Source organism: Eulemur rufifrons, chromosome 25, assembly GCF_041146395.1.
Source record: "Eulemur rufifrons isolate Redbay chromosome 25, OSU_ERuf_1, whole genome shotgun sequence".
In the NCBI taxonomy this organism is placed as follows: domain Eukaryota; kingdom Metazoa; phylum Chordata; class Mammalia; order Primates; family Lemuridae; genus Eulemur; species Eulemur rufifrons.
In genome coordinates this window covers 8,203,485-8,219,356 of record NC_091007.1, presented here as the reverse complement: position 1 = coordinate 8,219,356, position 15,872 = coordinate 8,203,485, and the positions used below count along the sequence as shown (strand labels likewise).

Here is a 15,872-nt window from a genome sequence, read left to right as displayed (position 1 = left end):
TAGAAAACATTTAATATCAGATTTCTTTATTTTTCCAATACAACTGAAACAGTTTTATTAAATAAAAGTTTATTGTCTACTGTTTACACTCATGTTGCTGCTGTAAGTACAACAACATACACAAATTCCTAGCATGAATTACTCATTGTTCACCCCCACTGAACTACAGACATTGCTTGAGAATTAGATCTTTGCTTTACAGATTTAAAAAAAAAAAAGAAAGAAAAGAAAAGAATTGGGGCATAATATTTTGAAAGAGTATTCTCAAGTGACTGGTTGGAGTTAGAAGGCATAGCCAATACAGTCCAACAGCACTGATTATGCTGTCACTGGGAAGAAAGGAATGAAAAACAGGAAGAAGAATTTGAAGCAGTTGTTTCTAGTGACAGAAATAACTTGATGCATGATTTTGCCCATCTGGGCTAAATGGCTGCTTTGAAAAGGGACAAATAAAAAGAGGGGGTATGGGGATACTATGAGTTAAAAAAGTATAAAAAGTAATTATCTAAAATATAGATTAGATATAAATGTTCCAGAACTCATTAAATAAGCTCAAAAATACTGGAAAGTGGCAATTTGAACTACATTTATTTTTAAACAAGTAGGGGGAATAGCAAGTGTTTTGAATGTTGTGTGCAAAACTAACCCATGTCACCATCTCACTGTCATGATTGAACACAGCAAGGTAGACACATTGGTTTCCAGCATTACAGGCAACACTAGATGTACATTTTTTAATGAATAATGTAAACTTTAGTTTTAAGGCAGCTGGTACTGATGCTGCACACAGGCTTAGCTCGGTGCCCATTTCAGAAGTGGGACAGTCAGCACTTGAAGACAAACTGTGAGGGGGAGAAAAAAGGGGAACCACCAGCATTATTTGAAAAAAAGTGTCAAAGTATTTCCCTTTCACACGCACAAAAAGAAATATTTGAACGTTTAGAAAAACAAAGCGCCCATCCCGCCAACTTCAGCCTGTTCCTTAACAAATATTTCAAAATACTGATAAATAATAGTGACTGCAAGCAGAATTCCAGTGCCAGAGCCGATGGCCCCTAGGAAGTCGGCCAACACCGACAGGGCGCCAATGCACAAACCGCCAAATGCAGCTGCTGTGGGGATGTACCTAGAAGACAAAACGCCCTTAGTTAAGCCATGGAGGAAAATGTGAAAAATTACAGCAGTTAGAAACAATAATACGTCCAAGCTTTGCCAGCAACGGTTCTGTCTAGAGAAATCTAACAACTAGTCAGAGGGGGAACAGTCTGCGGTACTGATGGACAGTACGGAAGAGACGGCGTTAATGAGAACTCTGCAATCAAGGCATGATTGTGACGCCTTAATTTCAAGCAACCAGTAAACGGCCAAGAAAGGCAATACATGATCTTGGGGCAGAAGATCAGAATCCTAGACTGAGATTTAAGTACTAAAATGTTTAATATTTTTAAATGAGCAAGTAACCTTTAGTTCCCTCTTATAGAATAAAAAGTGAATTTCAAAATGCTTTCTAAGTACCAAGAAATTTATGTGACTAGATTTTGATTTTCCTTTTCAACAGTAATTCAACATTGGCTATAAATTAGAATCACCTGAAAAACTGTAAAAAATGGGATTTTATTTAAAATACTCCAGGAAGAAAAAAAGGGGAGATGGTAGAGGAAAAAAGAATGGCAGAACAATGGTAACTGAAACTGGAGGTTCATTATACTACTCTCTGCAATCTGTGTTCTAAGCAAAGAAAAAGTTTGCATAAAAATACTAGTGCCCCTAAAGAATGGTGCCCGGACAACTGGATATCCACATGCAGAAGAAGGAACCTGGACCTCTATCACACCAAACAAAAATTAACTCAAAGTGGATCACAGACCTAAATGTAAGAGCTGAAATTCCTAGGAGAAAGAAGAAAAATCTTGGTGACCTTGGGTTTGGCAATGCTTTCTTAGATACAACACCAAAAGCAACACAAAACCACCAAAGAAAAAATAAAATTGGAGTTCATCAAAATTAAAAACTTGTGCATCAAAGGACACCTTCAAGAAAGTAAAAAAAAAACCTACAGGATGGGAGAAAATACTTGCAAATCATCTATCTGATGAGGGAAAATAATTTCCAATAGAAAAAAAACCCAACTCGTAAGGCTCATTAACAAAAAGATAACCCAATTAAAAATGAGGAAATTATCTGAATCCACATTTCTCCAAAGAAGATATAAATGGCTGATAATAACATGAAAAGATGTTCAAATTAGTCATCAGAGAAAAGCAAATCAAAACCACAATGAAATACTACTTCACATGCACTAGGATGGCTAAAATCAAAAAGCAAGAACTAGTGCTGGCAAGGATATGCAACAAGTGAACACTCATGTTGCTGGTGCAAATGTGGAACAGTACAGCCACTCTGGAAAATGGCTGGGCAGTTCTTCAAAATGTTGAGCGCAGAATTACCATATGAACCAACAATTCTACTCCTCAAGAAATGAAAACACATCCACATAAACTTTGTACAAGTATGTTCATAACGGCATTATCCATAATAGTCAGAAAGTAGAAACAACACAAATTTTATCAACTAATGAATGGATAAAAAAATGTGCTAAAGCCATACAAATTGTTTTTCATTTTGGTAGAGAGCTCAAACTCCTGAGCTCAACTGATCCTCCTGCCTCAGCCTCCCAGAGTGCTAGGATTACAGGTGTGAGCCACTGTGCCCAGCCAAGCCATACAAATATTATTCATGAATAAAAAGGAATGAAGTACTGATACACACCATAATAACCCTGATTATGGGTTGTTATAAACATTATGCAAAGTGAAAGGAGCCATTACAAAAGACCACATGATTCCATTTATGTGAAATGTCCAGAATAGGCAAATCCATAGAGATAGAAAGTGAAGAGTGGTTGCTGGGGCTGGAAGGGTGGGGTAAGAACAAGGATTACTAGGAGTACAGGGTTTCTTTGTGTGTGATAAAAATGTGTTTAAAATTAGGTTGTAATGATTGCATAAGTCTGAATATACTGGAAAAAAACAAACAAAAAAACCCCCAAAAAAACCATACACTTCAAGTCAGTGAATTACATGGTATGTGAATTATATCTCAATAAAGCTGTTACCAAAAACCAAAATCCTGATGCCCAGACACACCCCAGACCAAATAAATCACAATTCCTGGAGGGGATAAAAACTCCCTGGTGAGTTTACGTGCAGCCAGTGAATACTGAGAACCACTAATCAACATTTTAACACTGGGAAGAGCAAGCAGGGAACACAATTTCAATTAAAATAATTTAGGTGTCAATTTTGATGTAGAAAGCAAATTTTGCGTTAAGTTCCAGTTTTTTTGTGTGGGGAAAAAAACTTTTAAATATGAATTTGAGCAAATAAAAACATTTAGCAATAAAGGAAAGGGAGACTGAAACACAAACATCCTTCTGTAAAGGACTAAATGGAATGGCCTTACCTATTAAGCTCATGAACCATAGAGGTATCTCTGTGACCCCTCATTACCATCTGCTGTTCTTTAAGCTGTTTAGCTACCTGCCAAGAGAAAAACAACTTTAAATATCAAACTCTAACATCTCATTGTTTACTATCTGCGGAGTTCTATGTGAAGTGCTTTCCACACACTAACAAGTAAAATATGAGAACCTTGAAGTTGGCATTGTATCATTCCCATTAAACCTGAGGCTTCACTACATACTAATCATATTAGACCAATGTTTCTCAACATTTTGTTTTAATACTAACAAATAATATTTTGTTCAGTAGGGTTGAGTTTGGGAGAGTCCCAAACCATTGTAATATCTAAGGATTTTTTACCTTCCAGGAACCAATTTTTAGCCCCATCGGGTGACACTGTCTCATTAAGAATGTATGAATGAAAGTTTAAATCCGTAAGAGTGTATCAGTTACTATTGTGACACTTAAAAATTATATCTTTTTCTAAAAAAAAATTATTTTTATTTTTTTTATTTTTTCTTAGAGACACGCAAGCCCCGACACCTAGGCTGGAGTACAGTGGCCCCATCATAGCTCACTTGTCACCTCAAATTCCTGGGCTCTAGAGATCCTCTTGCCTCAGGCTCCCAAGTACCTGGTACTACAGGCATGTGCCACCACACCCGGCTAATTTGTTTTTTTTGGTAGAAACAAGGTCTCTATGTTGCCAGGAGGGTCTTAAACTCCTGGCCTCAAGTGATCCTCCCACCTTGGCCTCCAAAGTGCTGGGATTACAGGTAGGAGCCACCATGCCTGGCCTTTATTTTGAACTAAACCAAATGCTTACATCTTTGGCTGAGGAACCAGACACCTCTATCCATGTCTTAGAAAAGAATGCACATGATCCCAACATGAAGATGATATAAACAACTACATGGACAGGATCCTCAAATATGGCACCCATGGACTCAGGAGGAGAAAGGTAGTAACAAAGGCCTCCAACTGGGTAAGAACGAGCAGGTCCTCCCCCGCTGACATCCTACAGAACAAGAAAGAGTGAAAAGGACAAATGGTCAACCTAATTGGTCAAGCAGACTTTCAAACCTTAAAAATTATAACAATGTTTTAAGTAAAAATGATTATGGCTAATGATTCTATATAACTTAAGAATTTACTTTTATATCTAATACCTTCACTTCTTCAAAATTATATAGTAAGCATCTATTATGTACAAGACATTGTGAATATGACAGTGAAAAAAATTATGATACATCTACAAAATCTTCCCTCTCTTCCTGAAAATATTAATGGCATTATGAATTACACTTATAATCAATCTGATTATATTTAAAATCTGAAATTTTCTGACCTATATGAGTATCTGACATATTAAGATCCTTATGCATGATTCTTCCATACAAAAATATTAATAATGCAATCAACTAAAATACTGACAGGAGACTTAATTCACTGCCTAAACTTTATATGGTTTGTGAGTTATTATAAGGAATAGTCTTTTAATAAATACTTATAATAACTGGATTTTTATCCATACAAACACTTAAGAATTTTTATAGTAATAGCAATGGGAACAGCACATATTTGCTCATATTAAAAATAAAGTTTTAGGGTACGGGGCATGGGAAAGCTGTATTTTTTAGTTGCAATGATTAAACTATCTGGATCCTTAATTTATGATTTCCAAATAGTTCCTTTACTGTGCCCCTAGAATCACTAATTCCAGATTGAAAGCACTATTTATAAATTCAATTTCCCAGTAATTCTCTCACTAAAAAGAACATTACTCAAGATCACAGCACAATCTGTACAGAACCAACTATTCAATGCATTCATTACTATGGAATTATCATCATAGTAATAACTATTCTTGGACTATTAGATAATGAGGGAAGGGACAGCATCTTTCTTATTCTCCTCTTTAGCCCGCTCTCCTAGTTATGCCAGGATATAATAGCTAATCCAATTTCTGTTAAATGAATGGAAAAGGAGTACTATGGATAAAGGGAATCCTATTTCTTTCAACTAACATTCAAGAGTCACTGTCTTATTTTGCTAAACTTTAAATTTTTTAAAAACTGACCTTCAATAAAAGCAGAAAGATATGAGTCACTATAATTTACAATGTAAAAGACAGCATATTAATTAAGACAAATAGAGAAAATAAGTACCATATTTCAATAACAATGACCATACAAAAAAATACTATTCTTTGGTGAAATGCGAATTCTAGAATTACACACTATGCAAAGAATAAAGGACAATAGTCTTTAAATTCTTTAAGAGGGAAAAATGCCCCTTTGATAGGTGACAGAACTTAAACCAATCCAAATTCAATCCCATAATAACTTACACTTCACTAACGACATGGCTGGATTGCTTTAGAAGTTAGGATAAAGGGGAATCTATAAAGGGAAGTCAAAATTTACAAGATTCTATTTCTAGCAACACTGCTCTCTCTTCCCTCTAGTTAACTACATGCCTATCTCCAGCCCAGTTAATTACAAGCTAGTTTACTGCTGTTCAGACCATGAAAAACTAGGGGGCAGGCTGGGAGGAGAAAGGAAAGGATGATTCCAGCATCCCATATATTATCAGTAAATAGCATTTAAAAAAAACATTATAGACAATACTAGAATAAGATTACGATACAGGAAATTACTTTTAAGAAAGCAACTGTGATTTTATCCTAAAAGGTCATTCAAGTGAGATGTGGAAATGCTTCCTAGTCAGTAAAATAAAAAAGTACTTGGCCAGTCTTAGTTATACAACTTACCAGTTCTTCCAGATAAATAATAAACTTTCCTATAGATCAGTGAATCTGAAAATGTTAGATAGCAACTGCTCCAATGTCTGTCTCATTTGGTTAATAATACAACCATGAAAGGCAAATTATAGTAAATTTTAAAAAATATAAATAAACATAATACTCACAGCCCACTGTCCCAGTAAATTTACTAAAAAGTTGCCACTAAATCGAACAGACAGCATCTGGGAAATAACATACAGGTTTGAAACTAAGGCAGACTGGAGAATAATGGGAATGTTTGAGGTGTAGAAGAGCTTGATGGGATAGCTGCTGTACTGTCCTCGATAGCGGGCCGACTTAATGGGCAAGTCAACACGAAATCCCTAAAAAACAAAATTAAGAGTGAGGAACATCAAGAAAAGAATACAGACCAAAGGGGGAAAACAAGTCACAGCAGGGAATATGAAAAGACAATGCTAATGAAAGCTGTGTCCCTTTTAAAGTACAGAAACTTTAAAATCCTTTTATATTTCATAACCACCAATATTTTATTCTAACGAAATATAAATAAATAAATCTTAAAACTCTAACTTATTAGACACTAACATTTCAAATGGCATTCTTCTCTTTAAGACCAAAATAAAAACATCTCACTTAGCAAAAAGATGATACTTACCTGAAAATATATGACAACAGCAAACACAAAAACTGTAGCAATGAGGTTCATGAGATTGGGTAAGTTCTGCCGATAAAAAGCCTCCCGTAAAGCTCGGACTTTGTCTGTCCTGGTGGCCAACAGATGAAACAGAGCTATGACTGCCCCCTCAAATTCGGTACCTGAGAAATCAAGACAGAAATGAACTGTAGATTCATTATCCAAAGTCATCCCAAAGATCAAAACAAATAACCTCAAAACTCCAGTATACAGCAGATGTAAGTCAAAAGAATTCAACAATGTTTGCTTTATGATATAGCCATGGGAGCAGGTTCTACAAATATTTAGATGGCTGAGGCAAATCTATCTCTTTTTAGCATAAATCTAAAGTTTTCTCAAGAGACTATTCTTGATGAAAACATACAAAGTAAAATTTACCAAAGCAAGTATGTCATTCATAAGATTTGCCTCTCCTTTACTTTAGGGAAAGGAAGAGAATACTTTTAGGAAAATTTAAAAAGCAGCAGCAAAGCAGAATAAAGGTGTCAGAATCAAAAGATATATGTTACTCTATCAAGCTTGCCTTAAAACTTTATTGTTCCAAGAACATTAATGAACTATCATTACTATTTTCTTGAGGCTGGGATGAGAGTTTAGATAATAACCACTTAGAATAGCATGGCACCTAATAGTAGTAGAGATGGGGAGGGGAAAGACAAAGAACTATTTCAAAACTTTACTGCTATTACAAAGCCAATTAGAAGAGAAGTATTAGTGTTCCCTGCAGATACAATGAACAACAGTTTTTTTTTATTTGAGAAATCTTAATCCACTACCTTTATCCCCCTAGGAATGCTGAAATCGGTCAAATAAATGACTTCTTCAGCAATGGCTTAAGCAAGGTTAACAAACAAAATTTTCAAAATCTGTTTGGAACCACCGAAATTTTCAATGAGCAGAGGCTAAAATTTAGCTACTGTTCTTTCTGAAGGAGTATTGCATATTCCACACATCTCTGCTTGTTAAGCTTTGAAAAATTAGCGTTTGTTATCCCCAAGGAGAGCAAACCAGAGTGGCTCTAGGCATGTACTGCTACATGATGGATTTGTTCTCAGCACACATCTAGCAAAACTCGTGCAGTTGCAGTCACTGTGCAATGTACCTCTGCCAGTGTTAATGGTAGTGGGACTAAAGGCCTTCCAGACAATGGTCTCACAGATGTTGGTGGCAATAAAGAGGGAAATACCAGACCCCAAGCCGTAACCCTTCTGTAGCAGCTCATCTAACAGCAGCACAATCAAACCAGCAACAAACAACTGTGGGGAAAGAAATGCAAGTAAGCAGAAGCAAGAACAAACTCGAGAAAGGGGGAGATGAACACCACTGGCTATTTCTAAAGTATGGGCATTCTTAATATTAAGACCTAATTAATGGTTGCAATATCACTATTATGACTATCTGCATCTTTTGACCTGCTTTAGTTTAGTCGGAAGCCAATTCAGAAAATCACAGGCTTGGAAAGATTGTTACATTATAAAGCAGACATTTTAAAGTATATGTGTATCATCTGAATAGTTTCCTTTATAATGTTTAAATAAAGCCTACTTGAAAAGCGCATTAAAACAAAAACGATCAGTTATGGAATTTATGACAGCAAGAAACTGAAAACATCCCAAATACCTGCAAGTGACTAAAAGGCCAAATGAATTATGGTATAATAATAAGATTGGAATTGTACAATGCCACCAAAGGATAAAACTTGGAGGGCTATGTTGACACTTTTAAAAAAACATTTTATATATATATTATTTTGTGTATTATATAACATAAAATAGAGTAAGTCAAAAGCAAAGCACAATATGTACACAAATAACAATGTAAAAATACATTTTATACATATAGCAACAAAGACTCAATGTAAATCTGAAGTTAAGACTTCACCAAGTTCTTAAGCTCATAATTTTTTTAAAAAATGAAAACATACTAACTTTAATTTATATGATACTGAAAATGCTTAACTTTCTTTTTCTTGGAAGAAGTATGCATCAGTTAAAAACAATCCCTGCCTTTTAAGTGACCTCCTTGCAAATGACTCCTCCTCAGCACTTGAATAACCTAATTAAGAGGGGAAGAAAATACACTTCTATGCCCCAAACTCACACATGTCCCCACTTTAAATCACCCTCCTACAGAAGTGAGGAAGTCACTTCAATTCCTCCCAGCTGTGAGGCAGCCCACTCTCATTATTTATTTACTCCCCCAGTACCACCTGTGGGAAGAGCAATCAAACTGACTGCCTGATTCCATTTTAAGCCCGCTTACCTTACACAACGTTGTTTTTTCCTTAACTGCCATTTCAAAGGTTGTACACAGCCTAACTTGTCTATTTACGGCCTTTTAGATTGACTTTCAATAGACTAGAAAAAGTGTACAATTCTCAAAATTTCTAAGAGAGATCATGCTAATCCTTTACTATGTGAAAACCAAGTTTGACATTTTGACAAAATAACAGAGAAGTTAGGACTTACTGCTAGATTTTATGAGGCTACAATTATGTAATGAGTAAATAAATACTCCCAAGTCATAATACAGAAACCCATGATCACTCAGGGAATAGCTGTCCACAGATGTCCACCAACCAAAAAGCATTATCGTGGGCTTCTGATAAATGACCATCCAAAGTCACACAGCAACCCTGAAACAACTGTTATTCTCTGGACCCCCATTCAGAACAGTGTCCCTCGGACTCCAGAGTGGCTCATGTATATCCTCCCATCCAAGTACTAACCAGGCCCGACCCTGCTTAGCTTCCAAGATCAGACAAGAATGGGCATGGTCAGGGTGGTGTGGCCGTAGACAGCTCATGAATATTCTGTGAAAATTAAACTCTTACGCTTTTCCAATGGAAGAAAGGGATTAAAGAGAAATGAGAAATGGTTTCTATTAAATATAATTCAGGGAATAAAACAGACAGCAAATATCATGCATGCCCCTGAAAAGGGATGAGAAACCAGGAAGTTACAGCAGCATCTCAGTGACTGGCACAGTGACAGAACAGAATACTAACTGCATGTTCATGTGGAATGTACAACATATATGACATATATGAATCTCAGGAGCATAAAAATACCACTTTACATTTCAACCCTGGACACGCACATATACACAACTTAGTTTGACAAAACAGACTTACCTTTATTATATGCCATGCACAATGATATTTTCTATTAGTTTTTTAAAATTTTAATCAAGACTTGCTATTTAGATTTCAAAACTCACTAGTTGAAACAAGAACAAATAAGGTGAGAAATACCTTACATAACTGCATGCAAACAGTTTTCAAAACCTATGTTTCTGGGTGAAAACACACTGATCCAATCATAGCTCTTCAGTGTATCCACATATTTTCAATGTTAGCCATATCTTGAAAAGACACAAATGGGTCACTAACCACCTATGATTAAACATGACACATTTCTTTATACATTAACACTAGAAGAATTAACCACAACACAAATATTTGTATACGAGAATTTATGTAAACATATCCACTTTACTTGTTCCATTCTTAGAGTATAATTATTCCTGGATCTCTGAATACTGAAAATAAACATCAAAATAGCTTACCTCTATTTTATATCAATTTAAATCCATAACTGACTCTGTAAGAAGTCAATCTTTTATGTAACTAACCAAGAATTACTCAGCTGAGGTTTCTTAGGTGCCTAACTATATCCTTACTAAGATACTAGAGAAATTTTACTAATATATAATGTTCTAAGTGCTAAAAAGCCAGTTCCGAGAATCTTTTAAAAATTGGGGTAGGCTGGGTATGGTAAAATCCCAGCACTCTGGAAAGCCAAGGCCAGAGGTTGGCTTGAGGCCAGGAGTTCAAGACCAGCCTGGGTAACACAGCAAGACTCCATCTCTACAAAGAATGAAAAAATTAGCTGGACATTGTGGCAAGCGCCTGTAGTCCCAGCTACTCGGGAGGCTGAGGGAGGAGGATCACCTGAGCCCAGGAGTTTGAGGTTGCAGTGAGCTATGATGATGCCACTGCGTTTTAGCCCAGGCAACAGAACAAGACCCTGTCTCAAAAAATAAATAAAACAAAATAAAATAATAAAATAAGTCAGGGTCATTCTAAACTATGGGTTACATAAAGGAAATACTATAAAGAAACAAAACATAAGGCAACAATTGTCCTATTAGTATCCTCAACAATCCCAAAAGTGTATGAAAAGATCCTAGGTAATGAAACATACTAAAGTCAGTCTCCAGAGGAATTTCTCTCCCCATCCGTGCACTGTTCGTCTTCTTCCTGTAAATCCCAAGTGCTATAAATTTGCCAGTCAAGTGATTTGTAAATGAAGAAATAAAGACAACATTATTCTTTAAGGAAATGTATCTTATACCAAATAGGAACACAGGGGGCTCAGAAAGCTACCAAAGACCCTGACACTCCATTAAAAATTCCTGCTCTGGTTAAAAGTAGTTCCATCTCATTAGAAAAACCATCCCTATTGTTAATGATGATGAGAAATTTTGCTCGAACAATCTATCCTTGTTATGAATGATGCTCATTAAACAACCCTATAATTTGCTTCCTATGTAAGGTTTCTTATAGGAAAAAAAGAATGGTCAACTATGTCTGCCTGAGATAGTCATATTTCTCAATACATATACTAATAAACAAGTATTTGGGGTTATTTAAAAATATTTTTCTGAGCTTGATCTTTTGAACCATTAGAAAAAAAATCCCTAAACTAATTCTAATTTCACAGAGAAGACAAGAAGAAGCATTTCCAAGATAACCAGGACTCCAGATATTCACTGTTTATTAACTTAAGCAAACTTCTTTTCAAAACACAATAAATATTATACCACTTAAGCACAATCTATTCTTACATAATTTGTCTAAATGATTTTTAAGGACTGTACAATAGAGAAATATCTTTTAAACTTTGCATGCTTTAAGATACTTAATATAATTATGTCGACCTTTAAAAATTCCATTCCAAAGCATTCATTTAAAAAATCCATGGAACATATTTATGTGTGCATATATAGTATTTCACTTACTCTAAGATATTACTATTAAAACACCATTATTTTATGTACCACTAAGAAAGAAAAGAACACTACCAATAAACCTATAACACAATATCTTATAAAAAAGACTTTTAATTTTACTTATAACAAAAGGTATTTTAACTTAAAGATATTTATCATCTAGCTTGCTGTTTCTGTGCATATCTGTATATACAATGACCTTCATTTCAATAACAAATCAAAACACTTTTTTAAAGACATTTTAGAGAACAGCTAAACTCCAACACCTGTTATTTCAACAATGCATATAACCGACTGATGTAATGGTGACATGAACAGCCACAACCAAGCTGACACACAGGCAACGACAGCTGCCATGACTGCCACCTAGCTGACATCAAGTGCAAGGGACTATTAACTGAAAGAAAACCTCCTGATACCAGAGACATCAAACTGTGAAAAATGTGTGCATTTAGAACTAATGAAATACAGTTGATCTGTAATTCTTTATATTGTGTAGCTATGAGGCTATTCATAAATTTAAATTTTTTACATCAACACAATTTATACATATCACTTCAGTAATCAAGCTGCAGTAATCAAATAAAATAATTCAAAAGTAAGAAAACGAATGTATCAAGCACCTAAAGAATTGCTGGAAGAGAAAACAAGGATCAGACTGTTTTGTTATCGGCATATGAAAACAGGATTTCAGGAGCCAGAGGCAAGACACTCCATACCACGGGCCTCTCAGCTGCAGGATGGAAAGAAACTCCATGAAGCCCAAGTGCTTTCACGGGATTTCTACAACCACCGCCACCCTCAATCAAGCATTATTCACTGCCGGTGACGCAAAACTCTCATCACAGCCCCTTGACAACTGTATACTACGTTGAGCCCCAGATGACATCCAAGCATTACTGTATGCTTAATAAGTGGCCAAACCGTGAACCGTCTAATTTCCTTCTGTACCACATTTTTCCTCTTTAGTTCAGATATTTCTGATCTGGCAAAAGATAAGACACTGAAGTAGGAGCAAGCAGTGGCAGTTGTGCAAGAAATTTTAATTACTCCTGTTAATAGCTCCTGATTTAAATCAAAGGGTAATATTGGATTTGACGAAGCTTGTTGGAGTTCTTTTATGGAGGCTGAGTTTGGTTGTTTTGTTGGGTGGCTGATGCATGGTTTGGAGAATTTTGTTTGGTTTTAATTTGTTGTTGCTTTTGAAACCATTGCTCTAAAGGAAATTATGGGTTAGAAACAGAGAAATGAAAGGCATCTAATAAATTACCCTAAAAATAAAAAAAGGAAAGAAAATATAGGATTTCTTACCTGAATAATGATAAGGAGACAGATCCCAGCACCCATTTCCGCAGGGTCCCCGTACATCCCCGTCATGACATACACAATGGCTTGCCCAATGGTAATGATCATACCAAATACTGACAAAAATTGGGGGGAAGAGGAGTACATGCTTACAACCAAAGACAAAAAAAAGACCATAGAAAACATCTTTACCACAACATTCTCAAATTTGGAAAAAGCTCTTTAATTGTATTAATGCTCACGTTTCTGGGCTCCATTGAATAAAGCTCTATCTTTGGGTGTATCTCCAACTTCAATGATTTTGGCTCCAGCTAACAACTGCATAATCAAACCCGATGTGACAATTGGGGAGATACCCAATTCCATTAAAGTTCCTATAAAGGAAGGGAAAAGAAGTAAATGTTTTTACCGTACACAATATGGATTAATTTAGAAGCATCCCAGTCCCAAATTACCTCTATTGAAACACATGCTTAACTGTTTACAAACAAATTTTCATTCCTTTAATTGCTAAAAAAGTTCTCATTTATTAGCACAATCCTGCAAGAATGCATTGAATTAAAAAGTACTGTAAGTACTACAAAAATGTACATTTCCCCCCAAATCCTAAACTTAAAATGCAAAAGAAATCCTTTTTAAAACAAGCTTTCTGTCCAAATCATTATTTTAAACACTTACACTAAACATTTTATTTGTATTGCAAAATAAAAACCTACAAAACAAGCCAAAAAATTATGTACCAAGTTAATAAAAAGTGGTATTGAAGAATATTTTGTAACTTCTAATGCAAAATTTAAAATTACACAGAAGGACACCTTAAAACCATGTTGTAGAATGTTGAGTGACATAAAAAATATTCATGACATAGTAAGTTACAAAAAACAAATTCAAAAATGGTATGTACAGTTTGATTTCATTTACTATTTAAGTGGAAAAAAGAGCTTCCTGTTATTTTAGTCAGGTGGTCAAGATGTTTATTTTTATTTTTTTACCCAGTGGGATTATGGATGATTTTTCCCTCTACTTTTTAGTTTTCATTACAGAAAACACGTATTGTATTTATAGTGAGAAATAAGAAAACCAAGTACATCAATTGCATAAGAGAAGATGTAGAACCAGCTGACTCCCATGGTCAAGATGACACCTTCATGGGTCACTGCCATATCACTCCCATGAAGCCTGGTTTTTATAAATGCTGAAAAGGTTCCCTTAACAGGAGACAATATTCCACCTTAGGGGATTCTGGACATCTTCTCATACAGTTTTTCAATAGTGAAAGATAAAACTATTTTTTATTGTTAAAGGAAGTCCTTATATAGGTAGTTTTTTTCCTTAAGTCAAATCACCAAAATTTATTCCTGCCAAATAGATCTAGTTCAGAAATAGATCCAATCATGCTTCAATGAAACTATGATAAATATGGCACTTCAAGTCAATAGCAAAAAGAATACATGGGCCTTGGCAAACAGTTGGCCAACTTTAGAAAATTAAACCTAGATTCCTTACCTCACAAATTATATCAAAATAAATGCTGAATTTATAGGAAATTTAGACACAAAGGGTAAACAACAACAGCACTAGAAGAAAATATGGGTGAGTAGCCTATTAGGAAAAAAGAGACATGTCCTAAGCAGAACAAAAAACCTAGAAGCCACAAAGAAAAGCAGAAAAGGTTGGGAGATATGATTACTTGGGACTATGAAACTTCCATGTGGCAAAAGACAGCATAACAGGTAAAAGAAAAATATTCAATCACAAATGTCCAAGAGTTCATACCTCTAATATGCAAAGAGCTCTTACAAATCAATTAAAAAGTGAGGCCGGGCGCGGTGGCTCACGCCTGTAATCCTAGCTCTCTGGGAGGCCGAGGTGGGCGGATCGTTGGAGCTCAGGAGTTCGAGACCAGCCTGAGCAAGAGCGAGACCCCATCTCTACTAAAAATAGAAAGAATTATATGGACAGCTAAAAATATATATAGAAAAAATTAGCCGGGCATGGTGGTGCATGCCTGTAGTCCCAGCTACTCGGGAGGCTGAGGCAGTAGGATCGCTTAAGCCCAGGAGTTTGAGGTTGCTGTGAGCTAGGCTGACGCCACGGCACTCACTCTAGCCTGGGCAACAGAGTGAGACTCTGTCTCAAAAAAAAAAAAAAAAAAAAAAACACAATTAAAAAGTGAACAAACCAATTTTAAAAAGGAATAGCAGATGTGAGGTGTGTCTGTTCCCAAGGATGCTTTCTCCGGAAAACGCCAACAATACAGGAGCAGATCCCCAGCACCAAAATCTGTACTGTGTAACCCTGGAACTCTAACCAAAGCTGATCAAGCCTGGTGTAAATCCTGGTAATTTGGAATTTTAAACTGAGAATAAAGAATATGGTAGTTGTTGGGGCTGAATCACAAAGATGAAGCTCAGAAAACCCTGCTGCTGAGGCCTGAGAGCTACCCTGGTCCTCCCTCTGCCTGAAGCCTAGCTCCTCCTTGGATTTTAAAAAATAACCCACATCCTCCCAATAAATGTCATTTTTGTGTTTAAATTAGTCAGTAATTTTCTATTATTTCTAACAAAAAAATTTTAACACACTAACAAAAAGTCCAGTCATAGAAGAAATACAAATATTCAATAAAAACGTA

General features: G+C 35.6%; 1 protein-coding gene across 3 annotated transcripts in view; it reads right to left on the bottom strand.

The window, feature by feature from the left end:
- The window catches only part of SEC61A2 (SEC61 translocon subunit alpha 2), a 30,242-nt gene that overhangs the window by 2,826 nt on the left and 11,544 nt on the right, over window positions 1-15,872 (bottom strand). For 2 of the 3 annotated variants that reach the window (XM_069458906.1, XM_069458905.1), the window contains 8 exons: window positions 13,483-13,614; window positions 13,247-13,356; window positions 8,025-8,178; window positions 6,884-7,044; window positions 6,393-6,590; window positions 4,288-4,479; window positions 3,463-3,539; window positions 3-1,126 (listed from right to left, as the gene is read on the bottom strand). In XM_069458906.1, coding sequence (XP_069315007.1) covers window positions 940-1,126; window positions 3,463-3,539; window positions 4,288-4,479; window positions 6,393-6,590; window positions 6,884-7,044; window positions 8,025-8,178; window positions 13,247-13,356; window positions 13,483-13,614 — 1,211 coding nt within the window. In that variant the 3' untranslated portion in view covers window positions 3-939. Of the gene's footprint in view, window positions 1-2; window positions 1,127-3,462; window positions 3,540-4,287; window positions 4,480-6,392; window positions 6,591-6,883; window positions 7,045-8,024; window positions 8,179-13,246; window positions 13,357-13,482; window positions 13,615-15,872 lie in introns of those variants that run through there. The other variant, XM_069458907.1, reaches the window with a different exon arrangement.